The sequence below is a fragment of the Brassica napus genome, chromosome C2 (assembly GCF_020379485.1).
Source record: "Brassica napus cultivar Da-Ae chromosome C2, Da-Ae, whole genome shotgun sequence".
Classification (NCBI taxonomy): Eukaryota; Viridiplantae; Streptophyta; class Magnoliopsida; order Brassicales; family Brassicaceae; genus Brassica; species Brassica napus.
Window position 1 is genome coordinate 51,022,324 of NC_063445.1, and position 25,206 is coordinate 51,047,529.

At 37.0% G+C, this 25,206-nt stretch overlaps 2 protein-coding genes and 1 pseudogene across 3 annotated transcripts; 2 read left to right on the top strand and 1 right to left on the bottom strand.

Moving 5' to 3' along the window:
- The first annotated feature begins 7,612 nt into the window (after positions 1-7,612).
- BNAC02G36680D (30S ribosomal protein S21, chloroplastic) lies at positions 7,613-8,659 on the top strand. The gene is made up of 2 exons (XM_013829549.3): positions 7,613-8,112; positions 8,382-8,659. The coding sequence occupies exons 1-2, from the start codon at positions 7,691-7,693 to the stop codon at positions 8,503-8,505; spliced, it is 546 nt and encodes a 181-aa protein (XP_013685003.2). The 5' UTR covers positions 7,613-7,690; the 3' UTR covers positions 8,506-8,659.
- Positions 8,660-15,229: 6,570 nt separating this feature from the next.
- On the top strand, positions 15,230-19,581 carry LOC106389337 (annotated as a pseudogene).
- A 1,165-nt stretch (positions 19,582-20,746) lies between these two features.
- Positions 20,747-24,567, bottom strand: LOC106389340 (uridine/cytidine kinase UKL1, chloroplastic-like). Of its 2 annotated transcripts, XM_013829558.3 has the most exons (14): positions 24,194-24,564; positions 23,744-23,835; positions 23,584-23,653; positions 23,379-23,497; positions 23,060-23,156; positions 22,732-22,811; positions 22,285-22,479; positions 22,126-22,209; positions 21,983-22,043; positions 21,824-21,884; positions 21,514-21,607; positions 21,354-21,426; positions 21,195-21,277; positions 20,747-21,118 (listed from the first exon to the last, which is right to left on the bottom strand). In XM_013829558.3, the coding sequence occupies exons 1-14, from the start codon at positions 24,387-24,389 to the stop codon at positions 20,972-20,974; spliced, it is 1,452 nt and encodes a 483-aa protein (XP_013685012.2). In that variant the 5' UTR covers positions 24,390-24,564; the 3' UTR covers positions 20,747-20,971. The 2 variants fall into 2 exon arrangements, with proteins under 2 accessions (XP_013685012.2, XP_022555337.2); XM_022699616.2 differs by having other exon boundaries at positions 21,354-21,607; positions 24,194-24,567.
- Between the last annotated feature and the right edge of the window lie 639 nt (positions 24,568-25,206).

The following is a 25,206-nucleotide window of genomic DNA, read 5'->3' on the forward strand; positions in this document are numbered from 1 at the left end:
TTGGATAATAGTTATTTGGTTTATCTAGCAAGGCAAAGCTGAATACGAATTAAAAGCTACACAAAACACAACCAAATAAAACAAAGAAACCATGTAAAAGAAATACGAACTCATAATTAAGAAACCTAAAAAAAAACTCAGTTCAAAATTAACAGAAAATAAGACCATAAAACGTTAGAATAGAAAAGAAAATAAAATAGCCGGTGATAGCTCCTACTCCTCGTCTCCTGCTCCAGATGTTCCTGCATCGTTGGGTCTCTTGGACCTCTTTCTTACCCTGTGTGTACCACTCGAACCCGAACCAGAGCTGGATGGAGAGTTGTCCCGATGAACTACATCATCCTTTTGGCAACGACACGGCCTGATACGTGAAATGGCAGCCCAGATCTTGTGTAGCATGTCGTTGTTTGTCTTTATGCTCTGATCTCTCCAATGTTGTTGCTGGCGCGAAGTGGCGTTCGGTGGAAGCTCTTGCAGCTTGTACTGGCTGGAGTCTGATGGGAGTAGCTGATGGGGTTGTGAATCATCTGGAATGGCTTGTGCAGCCTCATCTTGTCCTTCTTCATCAACCACGCCCTTGCCTTTGGTCTGATATTTTGGCGTGAAGAAGGATGGCTTGTCTACTAGTGCGGTAGCAGGGGGTAGAAACTCAACTGCAGCCTCTGAAAGTAGAGCAGTCAGGCCGATCTGAGGCAGGTGGCAGTAGAGTGTTTTCTTCGCTCGGTCCTGGAATACGTAGACGTAAGGACCATCCCGATCGATCCTCGAGTGGGGACCAGCTATGAACTCCTTACTTACTAGAGAAATGACATCCAGGTAGTTCCAAGCAATGTTGTTCGATCTGTCCAGTGCTACCTGGTGGTTCTCACAGTCTACACCCACATGTCTAAGGATCCGAGTAATCACTGCACCAAATCCACATGCATTGCTCTTGGATTTGGTTACTTTCCCCTTGTATCCTGCTAAGTTTGCGGCCAGCACCGCTCCCATGTTGAAGGCAGTAGCAGGTGGGAATGTAGAGTTTCCAAATGCCGGTAGCAAATGCCTCACACCTTGGTACAGGAGGCACAACTCCCATTGCGTGACTGATGCGGCTGTGGTTGTCCCGTATAGCAATGAGCCAATGAGGCGTGTCGCATATCTCAGTACTGGGCTCCGGATAAGTGACTCCTTTGCCTGAGAAGATCTATAAACCCCTGTGCCAATCGTTTCCCAGAAGTTCAACAGCTCTGAAGTCCAATAAAGACCATATGTCCTCTCCCCCGCACTCAATCCAAATAGTCCGCAGAGGTCTGTGAAAGATACCTCATAGTATACTTTCTGCACTACGAATGCCAGAAAACCTTCCTGATGGCTATCATCGGGACGGGTGACGTATGCGGATGCTATGAACTGGCGTACCAACTCCGGATAAGTGGGTTCCTTGAGGTTGCATAGTTGGCCTAGACCCATGTTCTGGAACAGTCCTTCAATGTCTGCTTTGATTCCCAATATTGTCATCGTCTCAGGACATGCTAGTTGTGTAGCCGGAACGGCTACCTTCTTCATGTTGTTGTAGTGGGTGGTATCAGACTTATCCCACTTCTTTGGCCTTTGCTTCTCCAGCTGTGACGAACCCGCTTCTTGTGTGTTTTTCTTTGCTGATGTTTTCGTGCGCTTCATTCTCTACAAAATAGAATCATTGCTCTCAACATGGTTATAATCAATTAAGAAGGCAAAGCTGAACATGAAAATGAAAAGCAAAATCGAGTTGTGATAAAAAAAAACGAAATTGAAAAAAATTCTCTATCCCTAAATCATCTCAAATCATGTTCCAAACTCGTTGATCACAGACAATTGTGTTCTATTCCATGTTTAAACATCTGTTTCATGCATATTTGATCAAGGAATCAACACGGAAATAAGAAATTCACAAAACCCAAAAAATTGCTCAAGAACACGATTTCAGAATGTGGAGATTCGCGGAGTATACCTGTCTTAGGGTGAAGACGAGTGTAGGAATCAGGTAGAGCTCGAAAAATCAAGTGGAATAGAGCCCAAAATTGTTCAAATCGGATGATTATAGAGAGAGAAAGGGGGGGGGGCGAATTATAGGGGAAATCGGAGGGGATGAGAGTTCTAAGGTTTAGATCCAAAAAAGGTCGGGTTTTGCCTTATAATTCTGTTTTCCGAACACGCATCGATCGATGCGTTTTGTTTCTATAACGCATCGATCGATCACATTCTTACGGCCCGGGCCATCTTGGTAATCGATCGATGCGTTTTTGTTCTATAACGCATCGATCGATGCGTTTTTAAAAAAACATACAAGATTTTCCGAGGAAATTCCGAGGAACAATTCAGATTGTCGATCGATCGATGGGATACTCTCATCGATCGATCACAATCTTACGGCCCGGTCCATCCTAGTAATCGATCGATGCGTTTGTGTTCTATAACGCATCGATCGATGCATTTTTAAAAAAACATACAAGATTTTCCGACGAAATTCCGAGGAACAATTCAGATTGTCGATAGATCGATGGGTTACTCTCATCGATCGATCACAATCTTACGGCCCCGTAAATCCTAGTAATCGATCGATGCGTTTTTGTTCTATAACGCATCGATCGATGCATTTTTAAAAAAACATACAAGATTTTCCGACGAAATTCCGAGGAACAATTCAGATTGTCGATAGATCGATGGGTTACTCTCATCGATCGATCACAATCTTACGGCCCCGTAAATCCTAGTAATCGATCGATGCGTTTTTGTTCTATAACGCATCGATCGATGCATTTTTAAAAAAACATACAAGATTTTCCGATGAAATTCCGAGGAACAATTCAGATTGTCGATAGATCGATGGGTTAATCTCATCGATCGATCACAATCTTACGGCCCGGTCCATCCTAGTAATCGATCGATGCGTTTTTGTTCTATAACGCATCGATCGATGCATTTTTAAAAAAACATACAAGATTTTCCGAGGAAATTCCGAGGAACAATTCAGATTGTCGATAGATCGATGGGATACTCTCATCGATCGATCACAATCTTACGGCCCGGGCCATCTTAGTAATCGATCGATTTGTTTTTGTTCAAAAACGCATCGATCGATGCGTTTTTTTTAAAAAAATTACGTTTTGAAACCCCAAACACTAGTTCGTCGGAATTTCCTCGGAATATTCCGAGGAAATTTCGAGGAAGAAGAGGGTTTCCTCGGAGTTCCCTCGGAATAATCCGAGGAAATTCCGAGGAAATAGGGTTTTTAAACCGAAAACAACGTTTTGCCGTTTGAATAACACCTATATAACCCTTATTAAGTGTCTTACGTTCATTATGAAGTCAAAAATTTGTTCCTTACCGTATAATTAACACTTTTCCGATTGTATGAACGAAATCTCGCAACATAAGAGAAACACTTATACCTTTTAACGAACGGTAAAGGGAATACTTTCAATTAGTTTTGAAATTTGTTATTTCATGGTTTATGCTCATGTATACAAAGAATCCTCAATGGTATGCATTACAATTGTATAAGAAATGAAATACGGCAAAAAAAATTGATGTTTTGAAACCCCAAACACTAGTTCCTCGGTATTTCCTCGGAATATTCCGAGGAAATTCCGACGGATATTTTACTATCTGTCGGAATTTCCTCGGAATATTTTCATTTTACCGGGCAAATATTTCGCGAAAATTGAAATTAGAATTCCGACGGAATTCCGACGGATAATGTCCGTCGGACCCTAGGTTTTATAACCACGAGCCCCTTCTTCTTCCCCATTTCTCTCTTCTTCCTCTGCGCCTCCTCTCTTTCTCTCCGGCGATTTCCCCCTGAAATCCGACGATATCTCCGGCGATCTCCCTCTTCTCTTACACAAATCATGTAAGGACCCTATCCCACTCTCTTAGGTTCTATTTGTTAGGTTTTTGTGTAGTTTTGATAGATTTTTGTTAGGGTGATTGGTTAGGATTGTGATTTGGTTGTATAATAGGTTTAGAATTGTGATTTGGTTGAATAATTTGTTTTGTTGAATTGATTTAGAATTTTTTTATAATTTTTTTATTTTTTGTATTTATAAAATCGATTTTTGTATATAAAATCGATTTTTGTATTTTACAAAACGATTTTTCTATATAAATTCGATTTTTTGGATTTTACAAAAAAAAAATTCTATATAAATTCGATTTTTTGGATTTTACAAAACATTTTAAATATCTATAAAACTTTTTTGTGATTAAATACTATTATTTGGGATTTAAAAATATTTTTCATATATATATATATTATTAAAACTATTTTTTGTAATTATTAAACAATTTTTATTTATTAAAACTATTTTTGTTTATTAGAACTATTTTTATATATTATTAAAAAAATTTAATATATATAAATCTTTTTCTGTGATTAAATTATTTGGGATTTTTTTTTAATAAAAAAAATTAATTTATATATTTCTGTATTTATTAAATATATTTTTTTAATTTACAGGTCTCATGATGATCAGACCCGGCCTCGACAGCGTCGTGGTCGTGGTGGTACGGGGAGCCAGTCTCGGGATTCCAGCCATTTTCAGGATTCCCCTTCGCCCCACAGCTCCAACCATACATCTCCCTCTGCTGCACCCGCTCATGCTCCTCTCGCTCCCGCTGCTGCATCCGCTCCTGTTCCTCCGGGTCCTCCGGGAGTGATGAGGGTTGCGGAGTTGGTTCAACAGCCCGGTCGTGACCATCTTCCGTATCTCACTCCGTATCCACATGGACGGGGTCAAACATGGTAATTAAACATTTTTTTTCTTTAAATTTGGATTCATTATTAACCGTTTGTTCTTTTAATAAGGTTCAACCGATCCGGGAACGGGATCAGCGCATGGATCAACCGTATGATGTACTCGGCCCTCGACAGTGGACATCCGACTTTCACTCACTTCCCAACCGACAAGCAGGTTCTGTGGTTTCGTCAGTTTGCGGTAAGTATTCTAATTTTTTACTTATATTTTTAATCTTTAATATAAATTTTCTACTAATTGTGTTTTTTTTTCAGCAAGAGTTCAACTGGAATTCCGATGAGACGCTCTTTATCTATCACCACTTCGTCCATAAAGTAATGGACAACTATGGGAAGCAGATCCACGAGTGGAAGAAGAAGTGGGAAATCAATAAGGTTCGATTTAATTTATTAAACAATTTTTTAATTTATTAAACTATTTTTTAATTTATTAAACTTTTTCTTTTTTTTTTAATTAAAAGGTCCCAAAGTCGATGAACGATACGGTCTGGAAGGAGTTGTGTGCGCATTGGGATAAGGAGGAGACGAAAGAAACTTCTTCCACCAACTCCACCAACCGCAGGAGCGACCGTAAAGGGAAGGGCATCTACAAGCATAACTTGGGTGCTCAATCTATTGCCACTCTCGGAGATCGCATGGTAAGTTCAACCGCTTTTTCTTCAATTATTTGAGTTTCAGAATTTAAATTTATTGTGCATTTCTTCTAATTTCTAATGTTTCTTTAATTTTATGTTTTTTTTCAAGGCGGAAGAAAATGATGGCGAGCCGGTCGATGATCTCGCCCTAATGAGGAGGGCGTATACCAACAAGAAGACCGGCCAGATTGATGACGGTCTTGTGAGGGACGTGGTCGACCTGGTCCAAACTCAGGTGGTAGACGAAGTGTCTCAGCTTCAAACCGAGGATGACGCTTCGACGGCTTCGACCAACTTGTCCCGGTTTCGAATCAACGAAATCGTTGAATCCGTAAGTTCTTTTTTTTAAGTTCAATTCATTTATTTCTTGGTTTAAATTTCTAAATTTGGCTTTTTTCTATTCAGTCGGTTCCAAAGAAGAAGGGACGTTTGTTCGGTTTGGGTCGTCGCACCCGGTCGGTTCCTCCTTCTTCTGCACCACCGCCCTTTGTTGATCCAGAAGTACTTACGGCTCAGTTGAAGGACAAAGATGATCGAATATCTTTGTTGGAGACCCAGATGGCGGCTCAACAGGCGGGCTATGAGGCACAGAGGAGGCTGAACCAGCAAATGATGGAGATGATGCAGAGGATGTACCCGAACGAGGTGTTCCCGGACGTGCCAGACCCGTAGTTTTTTTTTCCCCAATCTCGGAATGTTTTATTTTTATTTGTGAAACTTTGAATATTAATTAGTATGATTTCAATTTTACTTTTAATTTCATATTTTCGAATTTAAATTTCAGAAATTTTATTTTTTCAAAAAAATTAATATTTTTTACATTTCGAGGAAATTAATTATATTTTTCACTACATCGATCGATGCGTTTTTGAACAAAAACGCATCGATCGATCCGTTTTTTTTAAAAAATATAGCGAGGGACATTTCCCTCGGAATTTTCCAAGGGACAACTCCCTCGGAAAATTCCGAGGAACGGATCCCTCGGAATATACCGAGGGAACAGTTCCTCGGAATAAACCGAGGAAAAAGTCCGTCGGTATACTCCTATCGATCGATGTATATATGTCCAAACACGCATCGATCGATGAACTTCCGAGGAATTATCCCGACGAAGTTCTACCTCGGTATATTCCGAGGACTTTTCCGACAAACAAGGGATCCTCGGAATTTCCTCGGAAATTTATTTCCTCGGAATTCCGTCGGAAAATTCCGAGGGATTTCAGAGGAAAAAAGAAATTCCGAGGAATTATTTCCGACGACGTATTTCGTCGGAATTGCGTCGGAATAACGATATTCCGACGAAATTCCGACGATTTTTTCCCTCAGAATCCTTGATGTTTTCTTGTAGTGAATCTGTACAATTTGGAGAGAGCGCAATCAAAGGAAGCATGGAGAATCACCTACTCTATGGGCCACATTGATCAAAGTGATTGATAAACAGGTTCACAACCGTTTATCATCCTCCTGGATACAAATGGCCATACTCACGACAAAGGATTGGCTGAATGGTTCGCTTCAAGATAGAGGCAACGCCGGAAAGTTTACTATTTCAATTTAAACTTTTTTTTTTAATTTAAACTTTCAATAGCAAGTAACATCCAATGTAAAAACAATTTTTTTTTGTTGAATTAATTTAACATTCTTTCAAAAAAAAATTACAGAATTGAACAATTTAAAGTATATTATTTACGAACCTCCACATGTATATAGTAGCTAAGGAAAAAACATAGATAGCTTTCTGTAAGATTCATAGGAGATCAACAACTGCCAAACCGGCCAATCTCAAGTCTTCGTTAGTTGCATCAAATCTTGATTTTCAAATCATGTAGACTTATTATATTAAGCAGCAACCAAAAGTAGCTTTAATGCACCTTAATAAATATATTTTGAAAATTATACAGTGACTTTTTGATTTAATAAAGAGTAAGTTCACGTAGACAGTCACCACCATAATCGCTTCCCAGGGAAATATTTTAATCAAACCATAGCAGACACTGCAATATTTTAAAATTAAAAAAACCTCTAAATAAACAAGTAATCAACTCAGTCAAAACTCAAAACATACAGAAAAAAAAAACAGGTAAACTCGAAAGAGAAAAAAACAAATAACAAAATAATCCAGCAATGGGCCATAAGAAACGATTTGGCCCATCTATCGCATCCGGTTTAAAATACCCAAACCCACCGGGTTCAATATCTTGACCCGTAACTGATCCACAGAGTCACACTTTATCTACAATCCACATCTCTTTCAAACCTCATCTTCCTCATCGCAGCAATGGCGTCTTCCTTCTCACTCACGAGCTTCATCTCCTCCATGTCTCCCTTCAAACCTCAAACCAAACCTGCTCCTCCTCCTCCGAGCCTCACTCTCCCTACTCCAACAGTCTCTCACAGGCGGAAGAACGATCTCGCCATCGAGAAACCTCCTTCTTCCACCGCTTCGCTCTCCTCGGAGCTCGCTTCCGTGATATGCCCGTCGCTTGCGTACTCGAACACGCTCTTCTTCAGCAGCTCGGGGTACAACGTGCAGGTGTTTGTGGAGGATAACGAGTCTGAGGAGAGGCTGGTGAATCGGTTTAGAAGGGAGGTGATGAGAACTGGAGTTATACAGGAATGCAAGCGAAGGAGATACTTCGAGAACAAACAGGATGAGAAGAAGCGTAGGACTCGTGATGCTGCTAAGCGTAACAAGAAAAGGTTTTGTCTTTAACCTCCTATCTTGTGATTTAGTAATGTTTTAGAATTTTTTTACAAATATTAAGAAAACATATTTCAATTATTATTATTTGTAATCAATTATTCCTATAACTTTTAACCAATGATGAAATTTACCATTAATTAATATAATAAAAAAGTAAACAATGTAATTTAAACAATTTTGTTTTATAAAACCTTGGAGAGAGTAGCTTTCAAGAATTGAAACGTGGAAGAGGGATTGAGTTTGTATTTGTGGTTTTGTTTTTCAGGCGTCCTTTTGCAAAGTTTACTCAAGAGACTAGAGAAGAAGCAGCAGCGGCAGCATCCAAGAGTAAGAAGAAGGATGAAGAAGAAGACAACTGGGAGATGCCTGATGGAGATGTACCTTCTTGAACACTCTTTCAGTATATAGATCTTCTTCCTTTTCGGTTATAAGTTGGTACATTGTAACTTCAGATGAGCATATAACTTGTTTTCGGTGATGAGTTCTTGCCAATGTTAAGACATCTATCTTTGTCTTCCAATGTTTCTATAATGACTTTGCAAATTGTTGATCTTAGCTTTAGGTGATGCATTTCATGATGAGATATAGGTTACTTGCATTTTCAGCCCCTTCGATTACATATTTTTTGTGCTTTGATGATTCTCCGCAGCTGTATGTTGTTGGTTTCTCTAGGAGAGGTAGATATGTTAGTTTTGCTTCTTATGATGAACGGTGAGTGATACAATCACATATTTTATTTTCAGAAAGAAAAGGTCGCATTGATATTCGAAACGTTTTTGATCAAAACTCAATGATAATTTAAGCAGTACTAGGCAAAATATCCAGAACCGAAGATCATGGTCCCAATCCGATCGGATCCGGAGTTCGGAGTAAATAACCGAATGGATCCTAAATTGCTATATCCATCTTTGGTACCGGACCCAACCAAAGATATCTGAAAGGTAATATATCTAAAAATATTAGTTATAATTATACTTATAATTATTTTAATAATTTAAATTAAAATAATAAATTAAATATATTACTTAATACTTTTGTGTATTTTCAGATAAAATAAAATAGTTTTGGTAGAAATACTCAAACAAAACTGTATAGAATGAGTATTTTTGGTTATTTCTTGGTTCATTTGGATAGTTTGGATACAAAATATCTGAACTAAATCGAGTAATATGGGTATTTTGAGTATAAATATCCGAATCCGTTCCAGATATTTTAATTCGGTTATTTTCAGGTTCCTAAATATCAGAACCAAACCCATTTGCACATTTGCACCCAGGAGATCCGACTCGAATCCGATCCGAAATTTTGCAATACCCGAATGGAGGCTGATTTCAAAACTTGAAAAACTAATATCCAAAAAAACTGATCCGTACTCAAATAGGTAGCCGAATGCCATGCCTGAATTTGGAGTGTATAGTTCTGATTCTCGATAGAAAAACTCTTTAGGAACAGATTACATATGGCATATAGTTTTCATCTCACAGAAGCATGCATGATGGTTCAGAGTTAAGACTTCAGTATCATCTCGCAGGTCCAATAAGATTCCATGGGTTGTAGTAAAACTCCTCTCGAGCTGAGTTATATTTAGGCACACTTTATGTGAGCTCGCAGTGATGATGATGATTGCTAATCAGACCTTTAAATTATTTTCTAATTTACGTACCTAAAACTCCTTAAAATACTAATATTTAACATAGTAATAGATAGTTTCCTCTTAAAAGCATGATTTGTTGTTAGACGAATTTGGAACTTTGACCAAGTTTCAAGGTTAAGCTTAAGGTACATTTGATTGAATCTTACAATAGATTATACTCTTATGTTTTCGGCTTTTTATCGACGAATCAAAAAGGGGACGTAAGCTAATGGATACCTGTTCTTTCAGTTAATATCGAATCTCCTATATAAAATTTCAACTTGTAGAGAAAGAAAGTGACTGATAGGAATCAATAGGCAGTGGGTGGAATTAACCAATAAAACGATATATTCTAATCAATGCACTATGATGTTTCACTAATTAATCTTTTGATTAGGTAAGAAGCAACCAATTAGATAATAATTCACGCGTCAGCAACCTTTTAAATACATTCCATCATATGATTGTTTCAAGAGATATTGCTCAGACTGTCACAGAATTACATGGCAACAAACACAAATGCATTTTGTTGTTAGAACTTCATTTAATTTAATACATATATTAATATATATACGAACTGAACATATTATATATGTAATACTTTTATATAAGAGTAAGTTAATTATTACTGGCAAATTAAAAAAAAATCGTATTTAATTGCGAACACAAATTCAAACTCGTGCAAAAACATAAAACGCAAAAGCAGTTCTTCTAACAAATCTTAGACGCTCGATACCAAAAGAGCAAAAAAAAAAACATATTCTAAGTATAGCTAACGTTGTTTTAATAGATTTACATCATAGATAGTAACGTCGGTGTAGTTTATTTCAAGCATTTGTAAACTAGTTTTGGATGTTGGACCTCTGTGTTTCTTTGTACTCAAACTGGACCACCGTGTTAAATTGGACATGATTTTTTTTTTGGAATTTTTTCATACAACTAGATCAACAAGTTGTCAACTCTTTTAGTCGAATTATTGAATGTTCTTTAAGTTTGATATGAATTATCGTTAGTGGTCCTGCTCTTAATAATCTATATGTGTTGGAAAAAATCTATAGGTTATATATGTAAACCTATAGATTGTTTATCATCAAATCATTGAAACGGTTTTTTTTGTGTAATCATGTTAAATTTACCTACCTTGTTAAGAGATTTACAATATTGCTACCAATTTATTTAAGCAACTTAAACACAAACAATCAAACACAAGAGAAAGCATGCAATGATGCAACTAAAGAAGTCTAAATCGGATAAACAAAACATTAGAAGGAAAGGATGACTACTGGAGCTTCTTGTTGGAAACGGGAGCAGCATATGACGAATTAAACAATCCAAAGAAGACGGAATGCATGTGTTTGTTACAGGCATTTTTGAATATCTTTGGATAGTCTTCCAATATAATAATTTATTTGAAAACAACGATAATAATTTAAAATCGATAATTCAACGGATAGCTATCAAGAAAACGCCGTTGGTGGGAGAATCAAAATATAGAAGTGAATGGAGAACGAGAAATAAACCAAGCAAAGTGATATATGAAAGTATAATATTCGTACATTGAAGATATATATTGTATATGAAATTATAAAAAAAAGTGATTACTTGTTTATATATAAACTAGGAGTTTTCTACGCCATGCGCAGAAATAGTAATTTTTAACATAACATTTTTTTATTTCAAAATAAAATTTTGATATATATTTCAACATTATTAATTTAAATTTTAACTTCAATAGTTATAAAAAATCATAAACGTATTTTTGTAATCTTATTTCTTTTGATTTCGTATAACTATTTAAATTTGTTTTTATTTAAATTTTAATAAAGAGAAAATTAGATTTTATAAAAATAGTTTTAATTATATTATTTTGTTTAATGATTATTTATTTTAAATATATATATATATATATATTTTTTATATAAATATAAATTCTAATAAATTTGAGACTTTGTTTGTTTTAGTTAAACTGAAAAATCTTTTTGTTAATTTAAATGATGAAGATGAACAGATAAATTTAAATAATGTTTAAATATTTAACTATCATTTTGAATTCTCTCTCTACATTTCCTCTCTCCTCTAAGATTGATTATACTATATCTGACGGAGGGTAACATATGTTAACGATTTATAAATTGAGGGTTTATAATGTTGAAAACTTAGTTGAAAGTCTTTTTTATGATTCAAAAATAGTTGAAAATTTTTATCACTAAAATTCATTAAATCTTTTAAAATATTTATTATCATTTATACATTATTTTAGATTGATATAAGTCTTTAAAATTAATTTATAAATTATAATACATTACTTTATAACCGATTTATAAAACTTCATAAATATTTTAATACTTTTACATATGATTAATACGGTTTCACAATTATTTTATAAGTTTTTACAGTTTCTGCTACTTGTTAGGATAAAATAATCTAACATTATTCGTGATACTAATGAAACATAAAGTAATACAATAAATCAAGAAATATATCAAATATATTTTTGATCAAGAAAATAAAAATATAATGTATTTATTCAGAAATCAATGAGAATAAAAATAATCATGCATTATTTTTGGGGGATAGGAGGAAAGTATGAGCCAAATGATGGAAATCATGAAAATAGGAAAAATTGTGTCATACTCTAAATAGAAAGATTGATTTCATGAATGAATTATCCTCGACATTTCTTAAGACTTAATGTAACTTAGAAACTTGAAATTATTTGAAATTTGACAATGACGATATAAACACACAAATTTTTTATATCACTATTACGAAATATCAAATAATTTAATATTTTGAAGTTATAATAAGTTGTAAGTAGTGGTTAAAATTATTAATTTAAGATGTATAAATTAATTTTATAATAGATTAATGTATTAAAATTTAAAAAATAGTTTTAAAGGGCTTATAAATCAATGTAAAACAATGTATAAATGATAATAAATAATTTAATAACATTTAATGATTTTTAGTGATAAAATCTCTCAACTATTTTTGAATCGTAAAAAAAGCCTTTCAACTAAGTTTTCAACATTATAAACCCTCAACTTATAAACCGTTAACATATGTCACCCTGCGTCACGGTTTTTTAGACGGAGGATAACATATGTTAACGAAATTAAAGTTGAGGGTTTATTTCACAGGATTATGAGGATATTTTTTTACGATTCATATTTAGTTGAGGGATTTAATTACTAAAAACCCTATGTGTATCAAGTAATTGTTTTATACATGTGGTGAAATACATATATATAATACATATATTCATATAACAAGTAATCATATACAATATCATTTTTATTACTTGTTTTTATATTCTTGAAGTGAGATACTATATTTATATTTATATATATATATATGTGGTGAAATACATATATGCCGAAGTTTCTTCACTATAGAAGTGGCCCTCAGATCCCATTAATACACGAAACCCATGTCTGTTTTTTCCATCACCCAAAATGAAATGGCATGTAAAATTAATTTGTAATCCTAGAGAAACTCCGCTAATTAAGGTAATTTCCATTTGATAAAAATGTTCATTTTATTAATCAACTGTAACGATAATTCATCGACATTTTTAAATAATTAGATCTCTTTAAAAATGTTTCAAGAGTTGCGTGGAGTCAGGCCTTTTCTTTGCCCGTTTTCAAAACATTCTACAAAAAATATTAAAGAAAGAACTGGCCAGCAAAAAAGAAAGAGTAAAATAGTTTGATGGCTTCTCTCAAATCCTTACCACAATCGTAGATCATAGATGGTATAGCGCTAACATCAATACTAGTGATGGATAAATTGACAAATAGTGCGGTAATTTTTACGACTGCGAGGGAGACACATGCTAGTTAACTAGCAGAAAAACACATATACGACTTTTGTTTAAATCTTTTATTTCTCATATCAAAAATTACATGAACCACGACTGCCAACTGGTCGGATAAGACAGACAAGTATTCTCAGTGGGCACAGACAGACAAAGATCGCCGTTCGATAACACTCTTCTTGTGATAAATCGCACGTACAAGCTTTAATCTCTTGCGCTGCGCGAACCAAAATATTATGGGTCTAGTTTAGTAGTTTCGATTGTTATTTTTCATTGTAGGTTTTATCACTGTTACTTTTGGGTCCGATTTATAGTGAAAATGGTTTTCAAATATGTTTCAACGCGAAATGGTAATTAAAAAAAATGAAAAAGAAGGACTAAATGATACTATAAGATTAGTTAAAAAATGAAATAGCATTATCATCGTTGGCATCTCAAAATTAAAATAAATAAAAAGTTAAAGTTAAGAGAAAGCTTTTAGAACAATTCCTTTTTAATAAACATAAAAAAATACATAAGAAACTCAAGTTATAGCTTATTCAGATAGTGGTTTAACTGTATTTAAAACAACTACCAAAATAATAGAACAAATAAAATAGTGATATTTTCATTTGAGAGACTCATACCTTTTTTTTTTTACCCAAGGCTCTAAGGGCATCATTATCGGTGGCTTTAGGTTGAGGCCATTAAGCGTAGGATCCCTTAACTTTTAACTAAAAACGCTAAGGGACGACCCTAAAGTCCCTTATTTAAGGGTCGTCCCTTAGCGTTTTTAGTTAAAAGTTAAGGGACCCTACGCTAAGGGCCTCAACCTAAAGCCCACCGATAATGATGCCCTAAGACCACCTCCAATGATGGTTTTTCACATTGGAGCTCTTAAAATATGTATTATGTATATACATATATATGTATATATTATATATATATATAAATATTTGTGGAGTTTTTGTGGAAATTCATAGATAAAAACTCTTAAAATCTCATTTTAAGAACATCTCTAACCCCACTAAAAAATTTACTTCATCTTATCGTAAATTTTGCACTAGAGTGAGAGATACCCCAAATGTTTCAACTTTTTATTAGTAATATAAAAGATTAGAAGTGTCTCTTTGATCACCTCAAGAGGTCAAGGTTTCCAGACCGTTAGATCTCCAGAAGTTTGGCGCATTGGAACTGTTAGACGTGGGTACATGTGATAGGCTTAAAAGTGCTGCTGATCTGTAGGGTGTAATGTATTGGCTGAGTTGGAGAGGTTGACAGATAGTCTTCAATCCATTCGTAACATTGTTAAATTTTCAAATAGAGATCTTAGTCTTAATTTTTTTTTTGATATTTTATCATAGTTTCGTTATTTAGTTACATTTTAGTGTTTAAATCAATTTGGACCATTGAGACACAAACATGTTTTGAAAGGAGTTTTCATAGGTTTTATGTAGTTTTTAATTTGTTTACAGAAAATAACAAATAGCATTGATTTGGTTGTTTGGTGTAGAAGAAAACAAATATAGATGATTTGATCCCAAAAAAAAAAAAACAAATATAGATGAAAGGGAAGCTACCAATAAATAACCCATATATTCTATTATTAATTACAATAATATATGCATCTACACATACGTATGATATGTAGACATGTACTAGTATAAAACTAGGTAGAAAGCAAAATTAAGACAAAAGCCTAAAAATTAATTTGCATGGAAAGATAAATAATTAAAACAGAAAAACCCACCCATCAGTGCTTAATTTCTTTAAAAGAGAAAGCTCTTCAAGAACCTTAAACACAGTTCTGTAGCAGAGTTTCCGACCAAACTTCTTTATCTGATAGAGAGAAAGAAAGAGAGGCATGGGAGAAGTTACAAACCATATTGGTAGTAGTATTAATTACAATGGAGAAGAAAGAGAACAAGGAGACGCAGAGAGCAACACACTGAACCAACCTCTTGTTAAGGCTAATCGAAAACTTTCTTCCACACCACTTGCTTTGGTCGGTACCAAAGTTTCTCACATCGAGAGCTTGGATTATGAGTATGTCTTCTTCTTCTTTCTCTTCTTCTCTGCTTCAGGGTCTCAGTTTTAATGTTTTAATGATAATATTGACAGAATAAACGAGAACGATTTGTTTAAGCATGATTGGAGAAAAAGATCAAAGACACAAGTGCTTCAGTACATATTCTTGAAATGGACATTTGCTTGTCTTGTCGGTCTATTCACTGGTCTTATCGCTACTCTCATCAACTTAGCCGTCGAAAACATTGCTGGCTACAAGCTTTTAGCAGTTGGTCACTTCCTCGCCCAAGAAAGGTAATAAACCAAACCAAGAACCAAGATTCATCTAACTATTTCAAACATATACATATAGTGTTTGTTACCTAATGAAAGAGCCGGTCCTGGGTATAGCGAGATCAGACATTCGGATATGGTCCCCAAAATATTTAGTGGTTAATGCGTTTCTTTTTTGCCCCAAAACAAAATAAAAAAGATAAATGTTTAGTAATTGTTTTAAACCCCATAGATCTCAGGGCCGGCCTAAGATTGATGATGTATGATAAAGTCTTGTGGTGGAAACAGATATGTAACAGGTCTGATGATGTTTGCTGGAGCAAATTTGGGGCTGACGTTGATTGCCTCTGTGCTTTGTGTGTGCTTTGCTCCCACGGCGGCTGGTCCTGGCATCCCTGAGATAAAAGCTTATCTTAACGGCATTGATACTCCCAACATGTTTGGTGCTACAACTATGTTCGTTAAGGTTTGTTTCTGGATTTGTCATTTGAAAAAGATTATCAAGAAAGCACTTTAACAGTTATGTATGTAATGGATCAGATCATTGGAAGCATTGGAGCGGTTGCAGCTGGGCTTGATCTAGGCAAAGAAGGTCCTTTGGTTCACATTGGAACTTGCATAGCTTCTTTACTTGGGCAAGGGGGTACAGACAATCACAGGATCAAGTGGAGGTGGCTGCGTTACTTCAACAACGATAGAGACAGAAGGGATCTGATTACATGTGGCTCAGCAGCTGGTGTCTGTGCAGCCTTCAGGTCACCTGTCGGAGGCGTGCTTTTCGCTCTTGAGGAAGTCGCCACTTGGTGGAGAAGCGCCTTGTTGTGGAGGACTTTCTTCAGCACAGCGGTTGTTGTGGTGGTTCTAAGAGGGTTCATAGAGATCTGCAAGTCAGGGAAGTGTGGGTTGTTCGGAAGTGGAGGACTAATCATGTTTGATGTGAGTCATGTTACTTATACTTACCATGTAACTGATATAATCCCTGTCACGTTGATTGGTGTCATTGGTGGAGTTCTTGGGAGCCTCTACAATCACTTCCTCCATAAAGTTCTCAGACTTTACAATCTCATCAACGCGTAAGTTTAAATATAGGCCATGTTGGTTTTTGTATTTGATACATCATCTGAATACAATATCTGGATGTTGCATCCAAACGTTGTTCGTTTTTTTTAGTTAGTATTTAGATCCATATACAATATCTAGGTGCTAAATTCTTTTCCTTTTTTTAAATTTTATAATAGCATTTTAATATTAATATTTAAAATAAAATAAAAGACATGAGTATAGTGAAACTCGTCTTACTCAAAGGAAATAGAGAAAACGAAGTCTATTAAGAGAGAGTTAGAGAGAGAAAGAAGAGAGAGAAAGTAGATCGGTTTTTGGATCCCGCGTACGGCCGGCGCGTGAGCGTCCGTGCCGTCGCCGGAGTCCGTCGTATATCTCCCTAAGTCACCCGCCCTTGTTTTCCGTCCGGTTAACCCGATGCCCGCCTTGTTCGAGCTCTGGTCAGGCTCCAACCGTGGTTACCATGGTTTCCTGTTCGTGGAGTGAAGACGCGGTGGTCGGTCGTAATGGTGCGGTGAAGACTTTTCGTTTGCTTGGTTTTTTCTCCGGGAGGCGGAGGCTTCCACAGCTCTGTCGATGCCGGCTCTTGTCACCGGGAGGCGGAGGCTTCCACAGTTCCGTTGTCGCTGGCTCCAGACTCCGGGAGGTGAAGACTAACATAGTTTTACCTCGTTGGCTTTAGTTTTCTCGTTTTCGGTTTCTCGGGTTTGTGATCCGTTTATGGATCGGGGTTTCTCCTGTGTTCTTTTTAAGTGTTAAGATTTGGTTTCGTCGGGTGAGGTCTCGAAGTGAGACGAAACTCTCCGAGAGGAAGACCGTGATACAAGAACATAATGGATTCGGTGGAGGCTCGACGTTTTGCGAGCTCCAGAGCAGTGAAGCTGCGGTGGTATGTTCAGGCGACGATGGAGGCGTTCTTACGCCGAGGTCGTCTGGTTTAAGTGTTGGGCCTTTGGCCCATTAAGTGTTGCGGTGTGGGTTTTGGGCTTTATGCCCATTTAGTAGTTCTGGGCTTAGGCTTTTGTATGTTTGTAGCCCGGTGTTATCGCGGGCCTTCTGTTTGTTGGTTTTGCACTTGGGCTTGGCCCGTGCTCTTAATAAAACAATTTGGGAAAAAAAAAAAAAAGTATAGTGAAACTAAACCTCTTTAGTCACTAACCATGTTTGGTCATTTTGCAGGAAGGGTAAGATCCACAAGGTGCTTCTAAGTCTTTCTGTATCTCTCTTTACATCAGTTTGTCTCTATGGTCTTCCTTTCTTAGCTACATGCAAGCCTTGTGACCCCTCAATAAAGGAGAGATGTCCCACAAATGGAAGATCAGGCAACTTCAAACAGTTCCATTGCCCAAAAGGTTACTACAGTGATCTAGCTACTCTGCTTCTCACCACCAATGTTGAGCTGTAAGAAACATCTTCTCTTCCAACACTCCCAATGAGTTCAGCATGGGTTCCCTTTGGATCTTCTTTGTACTCTACTGCATCTTGGGTCTCTTCACATTTGGTATTGCAACGCCGTCTGGTCTCTTCCTCCCAATCATCCTCATGGGTTCTGCATATGGGAGAATGCTTGGTGGAGTGATGGGATCATACACCAGCATTGACCAAGGGCTTTACGCGGTTCTCGGTGCAGCTTCACTCATGGCAGGGTCGATGAGAATGACTGTGTCACTCTGTGTTATATTCCTTGAACTCACCAACAACCTTCTTTTGCTTCCCATTACAATGATTGTGCTTCTCATTGCCAAAACTGTTGGAGACAGCTTCAACCCAAGTATCTATGACATCATATTGCATCTGAAAGGTTTACCGTTCTTAGAAGCTAATCCAGAGCCGTGGATGAGGAACCTTTCAGTTAGTGATCTTGGTGATGCTAAGCCACCTGTTGTAACCCTACAAGGTGTGGAGAAGGTTGCTAGAATAGTTGATGTGCTAAAGAACACGACGCATAATGCATTCCCTGTTCTGGATGAAGCAGAAGTAGTACCTCAAGCGGGTCTAGCAACTGGTGCTATAGAGCTCCACGGGTTGATCTTGAGAGCGCATCTCGTTAAGGTTCTGAAAAAGAGATGGTTCTTGACGGAGAAGAGAAGAACAGAAGAGTGGGAGGTCAGGGAGAAGTTCCCATGGGATGAGTTGGCTGAGAGAGAAGACAACTTTGATGATGTGGCTATCACAAGCTCTGAAATGCAAATGTATGTTGATCTTCATCCTCTTACAAACACAACCCCTTACACGGTTATGGAGAACATGTCTGTGGCCAAGGCTTTGGTGCTGTTCAGGCAAGTGGGTCTCAGGCATTTGCTTATTGTTCCCAAGATTCAAGTCTCAGGAGTGAGTTTATTATCCCATTGACTCTCCTTTACTTTCATGCTTGTTTCTAAATGAAACTAACACTAACTTTCTTTTGCAGATGTCTCCTGTGGTAGGGATCTTAACCAGGCAGGATCTAAGGGCATACAACATTCTACAAGCTTTTCCTCACTTGGAAAAATCCAAAGGTAGAAAAGCAAATTGAATTGCTTACTTGTACTATTGTTTTACCTGTGGTTGTAAATTTTGGCTTTGCAGCCATGTTGTTTCCTTCCCATTCTTGAAGATGTTTCTGTCCAGTTTTGCACTTTTTCTTCATACTCAACATAAGTTGATAAGTTATAAACAATGCACACTTCTCTTTATGTACTTGTAATATCACAGTGAGAGCAAAATAGTCCTCTTCCACTAAATGGTCTCCTGGACTTTTGAAGTTCAATTGTTACAGAGAGTTAACTAACAAGAGTCCTTGTGATTCTACAACCTTTGAATACAGCCAGAACTTCAAAGCTGAAAACACCAATCGCAAAATAAGCATTGAATGAACTGATTACCTGTCAGTTCCGGGAAAGAAGCTGGCGCCATAGGCTTTTTTCAGCTCCCAAGCTCTGCTAGATAAACAAGAACTTGCAGTCCTTGGCAAAGTTTTAGAAGCACCAAAAGAGGCAGAGTCTATTGTTGACTTTAATGGCCATATTAGTATAGAGGTGATATCAAGAACAGCGGTTCTCACTTCCGTTTCTCTTCTTCAGAGGCTCCATTTCTATCATTGGATCCGTGGACATAAAACGCTTCGATAGAGCTCACTGGCCACAGTTTAACCACAACCCTTTCACCACTGAGCACCACAATGACGGGTTACTTGCGCCACAAGAATCTTGTTCAGTTCCAGGGCTGGTGTAGCGAAGGAACAGAGACGGCTCTAGTTTTTGTGTACTTCCCCAACGGATGTTTGAGTGAATTGCATCACATGAAGCTATCATGGGATTCGTCAGAAGAATTTGTAGTCCTCTCCTGGAAGCAACGGGTAAGCATCATTCTCGGTGTGGCCTCGTTTACTTATATCTACATGAACCGTGATGTCAAGACCTGTGACATAATGCTTGATGCCAAGTTCAACACCAAGTTAAGTGATTTTTGGGTTAGCTGAGGTTTATGAGCACAGTGCGATGTTAGCTGGACGCGAAGCTATTCTCCCAGGCTTACTTATCACCTGAATACGTTTACACAGGTTATCCTTCCGATAAAACCGACGTTACAGCTTCGTTGTGATGGTTCTTGATGGTAGACCGGTTGGAGATGACGGGACGGTGCTTGTAGACCTGACGTGGAGTCTCTTGGAGAAAGGGGAGGTCCTAGATGGTGCTGCTGGAAAGACTTTTGATGGTTGGGATGGTATGTTCTTATCCTGATTGCTGAGGATACAGCCGGTACTACGAAGGCGGAGAAGATGATTGCCGACATGACGCCTAAATAATATACTGTTTGGATTGTGACTAAAACATTCATAGGAGTCTTTGCAGTAATGGAGTGAAACACGCCATTGAATAAGTGTGTTAACCGGAATAATGGGGTCTGTTGATCGAAATCAAACTATGTACAAAAAAGGAGAAGAAAAACAAACGTTCAAACCCTTCCCGTGGTGTTCAAGTTTTGATAATATGGTCGCAACTTCATCATGCCCACACACACACAAAGACATAACAACCCATTGCGCAGGATTTTTTTCCAAACAGAGATTCAGCAAGTACTTTTAATCGTCAGTACCAAAGTAGCGATCACCAAACTCACCCAAGCCTGGTATAACCCGATACTCTTCGTTTATACACACATCTATTTCCGATGTCACAATCTTCAACGATGGAAACCGTTTGCAGACGCAATGGATTCCTTCTGGAGCCTGCAGAACGTGGAATCGATTGTGAGTTCGTGACTGGAAGATAGAGAGAGAAATAGTTACGTGATTTAACACTAACCGAGATAAGATTGAGGAATATAATGTGGGATTCAGGCACTCCTTTCTGTATGAGTAGTTCTATCGCTTGACTTGCAGAGTTACCTTCCCAAAAATCCAATGAAACATTGAGAGATTATACAGTCTCAAACCATCAGAGGGAAACAATGACTAAAATTACCTGTGCCTAAAACGGGATCCATAAGCAGGACATGGCGCTCGGAGATATCACTTGGAAGCTTCTCATATATTAGCTGATTCATAATGCGAGGAAGAATTTTTAAAAGTTTATTTGTTTTAGAAAAGAGACATGATCTTTGTAAACTGTTAAAGGCGCAAACCTGCATTCCATTGTCACCTACACGATGGATAAGAATCTTCCCTATTTTAATCCCTTTGCAGCATGCGCGTAAAGCGTTTTCCATGCTTTCCCCACTAGTCAAGCGTACAAACCAGAAAATTTTAGCCAAGAGAACAGAGTAGAAAAGGCACTCACTCAACACATGAGCAAACAAACAATGTATGCTTCCAAATGTTACACACGTTACTTGTATCCCTTAATCTGAAGATGTAAACCAACTGGAAAACTAAACGGCTCCAGTCTCCATCAATCAAGAACTTTTAAAACATGAAATACCTTTCAACGCTCACCTTCTAATGACTGAGACCCCACAAAGTTTCTTGCAGAAATCAACACCGCTATACACAGCTCCTGGTTTGGAAAAGATTAGAGATTATAATCGTGGGGATGCAATCGAGCAGTAAATGTCTCATAAGGTCTTTGCTTTGATTTCGACAAGGCACAAATACCTGTTGGAGTAACTACTTGTTTCTCAGTGAATGGCAAATGGCCAAGACCATGCTCCACAACCTGAAAGAAAGCCATCAACAATTGAAATAACAAGGTTTGAAAGGTGAGACTTTGAAAGGTTTGATATGGATTAGCAGAGTACCAGACGAATGAGGCGATCTGAGTAAAACACAAAGTCATGTTTTGATATGTCCTTCTCTCGTATAAGTGTATGCATGCCTCTTATCTGCAGGTATGATCTTAGAATGAGAAAATGGTTGTCTGAATCAAGCATCAAATATCTGGAAAGGGCGGAAAATACCTGAAATGTTGATTGGATAACAAAAACATTTGGGTAGATTTTGCAGAGATCATGTTGCCCAAGTTTTGTGTGGATATGTTGCACAATCAAATCAACTGCAACGTGATTGTCACCTCCTCTGGGAATTATCACATCCGCATATTTCTTTGAAGGGAGCACAAAATCATCAAATGCGGGCTTCACAAACTTTGCATACTGCAAATGAACATAATACCCTCAAAACAAGGAAAGTTGAGAGATATAAGAAACTCAGACGACAACACTGTTATATAGAAGAACAGTTCAAAGAGTGGAACTAAAGAATCCAGAATCACTCGAAAACAGGAACATTGAATTGTTTAGTATTGCACAAAGCCATAAGTCTCGTGTTAACGCATTTAGAGCACTAACTTAGGTAGGTGTACCTGGCTAACACATTTCACACCAAAATCAGAAACAAAGACAAACCTGTTCAAGCACAGAATCAATATCTCTACCCCTCTCAACCGTGTCACGCCTGATTCTGCGAGCAAGTCTCACATCAGCATCTGGAACCAATTAATAGCTAAGATTAATACTTTTAACTTCGATAAGGATTATAGACATTCCAAACAGCTTCAAACGTATTCACTCTGTCTTTAAAGGTCAATAAGTGATAAATGGCAAAAGTCAGTTAATCCGTAAGCGGAAAACTTCCATCACAACATACAATTGTCAGTATATCATCTAGAATTCTCCAGAAAAAACATAAGGTCAAATATACTGCAGCTAGTGATCATGGAGTTAAGGCGGTGACCTGTGTCAACGAAGATCTTCATATTCATCAGATCCCGAACTCGTGAGTCATGGAAAACAAGAATCCCTTCCAAAATTATGACATCACAAGCATTGACCTGAAAAAAAAGTCCCCCACTGATTGATTCAACAAACGATAAGCCTCATAAGAGATGCACATATGGAGGTATCATTGACATAAACATTGTAGAATCCAATATTCCAAGATTTAGGCACATAAAGTTAGAAGCCAGAATTATAAAACCGCAGAAATAAAACATTCAAGGAAGTCAACGAAATGGAGACACATATTAGACAATAGTTGCTGAAAAGGTAGGCACCTGGCGAAAAGCATCAGCTTTACGCTGATGGGTCTTGAAGTCGTAAATTGGAACTTGATAGGGTTGTCCACTCTTGAGTGTATTAATGCAATGCAAAAGCTGCTCAGTGTCAAAGGCATCTGAAGAGAAAAAAAACAGACGTCAGAAAATTTCATCAGTATGTCCCGTGCTCAAACAAGAACGAACGATATTCAAGAAAATCTACCAGGATGATCAAAATTGTATTCTTGAACACGAGCCAGTTCTTCAGATGTCAAACCACGGTAAAAGGAATCCTAATTAAAAAAAAAAAACAATAAATCATATATCAAAGCTAGCGAGTGATAACATGAGAACTGAGGAGAGTGGTAGCTTAAGAATCAAACCTGGTTAACTAGAACTATGCGATGATCATGAAGTTGCTGGATGATCATGTCACACACCGTGGTCTTACCAGAAGCAGTACCACCAGTAACTCCTACAAGAATCAAAAGAAGCTTTCGATCAAATATCTGCAATACCAATGCTCTAAAGGTTGGTTTAGGCCGCCTAGACGCATTCCAAATCAATCATATGCGAAATAAATTTTCTAAAAATCTGTTTAGGCTGCATCTATGTCTATCTATGAACCAATCACTCTATAGAACTTCTAATTACCATCTAGCAATTTCTTGAACATTCTTTAATCAAAGGGAAACATGATATCGATCAGTATATCACTAATCTTGGAAGCGAAACTCTAGGAGATAAATGATACTCGACGAATCGGAATATGAGAGAGTTCGACTATTGACTAAGCAAAGGACTATAGCGCGGGAAGGAGAATCAAGAATCACCGATGACGAAGGGCTGATTAGGCGCGGCTGGGTCGGAGATCAGGGAGAACGGCGGAACGGCGGAGCGGAAGTGAGAAGGAGAAGAGATGGAGGACTTCGACGGAGAAGAGAGAAGGCCGTCGAGGCGAAGACCGGAGAAGTGAGGCCCCGATGCCTTCTCCATGACGTAGTCAATCGACGAAGAGTCTTCCGGCATTAGGTTTACGGCGAACGAGAGGAATCAATTTTCCGATTTGGTCTCCGGAGAAAGAAAAGAGGAATGATGCGTAAGTGATCAGTGACGACGGATTCTGAACAAATACGGCAACCCCCACTTGTCTCCTCGCTCCCTCCCGTCTTTTTAAAATATTTGTTTGTGAGAAAAACTTGAACGAAGCTACTAAAAGTGAAATTATTCACCTGTTTTAAAATAGGTTTATAGGAGACTTTGTAATGTTTATTAAATAATTAATGTTGTAATCACTAGTTTTTTATAATTTGATTGGGTAAATTTGAAAGGTATCTATTAAAGTTAAATATTCATCAATTTTTAATTAGAGTTATCCAAGACTTTTTCATTGTTAGGTCAACTTTCTATCTCTTTTTTTTTTTTTTAATTCAGTTAAAGTGTAGTTATTTACTAGTGTAAAATTATACAGGGAGTGAGTGAGGCAGTTTCATGATTTTGACATGTTCATTTGAAAGATAAAGTGTATAATAACTTACCCACGGTAAAATGTTTTTAAAATCAAGCAAATTCTAAAGACATTAAATACAAATATACCGTTTCTGCTAGCTAATTCGGTACAGCTGTTTATCTGAAGAAAAAAACTACATAAAATTGATGAGAAAAAAACATGTTGAATATTTTATAATTTTTATATTCTGTAGTAAGCTAAATTGAGTGTTACCTAAAAGATAAATAAAACCTTATCAAAAATATAATTGAACATTATAATTTCAAAAATATAATGAAATAGTCATAAAATGAAAAATAAATGAAAATAGTTATAAAACTGAAAATAAAATTTGAG

What these genes read in the sequence shown, in the direction of transcription:
- LOC106389340 (XM_022699616.2), bottom strand. Translation starts at nt 24,389, where the DNA reads ATGCCGGAAGACTCTTCGTCGATTGACTACGTCATGGAGAAGGCATCG. An exon ending in GGGGTCTCAGTCATTAGAAG is followed by an intron (nt 21,608 to 21,823) that starts GTGAGCGTTGAA and finishes ACGCTTGACTAG; the next exon opens with TGGGGAAAGCATGGAAAACG. An exon ending in TATTCCTCAATCTTATCTCG is followed by an intron (nt 21,119 to 21,194) that starts GTTAGTGTTAAA and finishes CACGTTCTGCAG; the next exon opens with GCTCCAGAAGGAATCCATTG.
- BNAC02G36680D (XM_013829549.3), top strand. Translation starts at nt 7,691, where the DNA reads ATGGCGTCTTCCTTCTCACTCACGAGCTTCATCTCCTCCATGTCTCCC. An exon ending in GCTAAGCGTAACAAGAAAAG is followed by an intron (nt 8,113 to 8,381) that starts GTTTTGTCTTTA and finishes TTTGTTTTTCAG; the next exon opens with GCGTCCTTTTGCAAAGTTTA.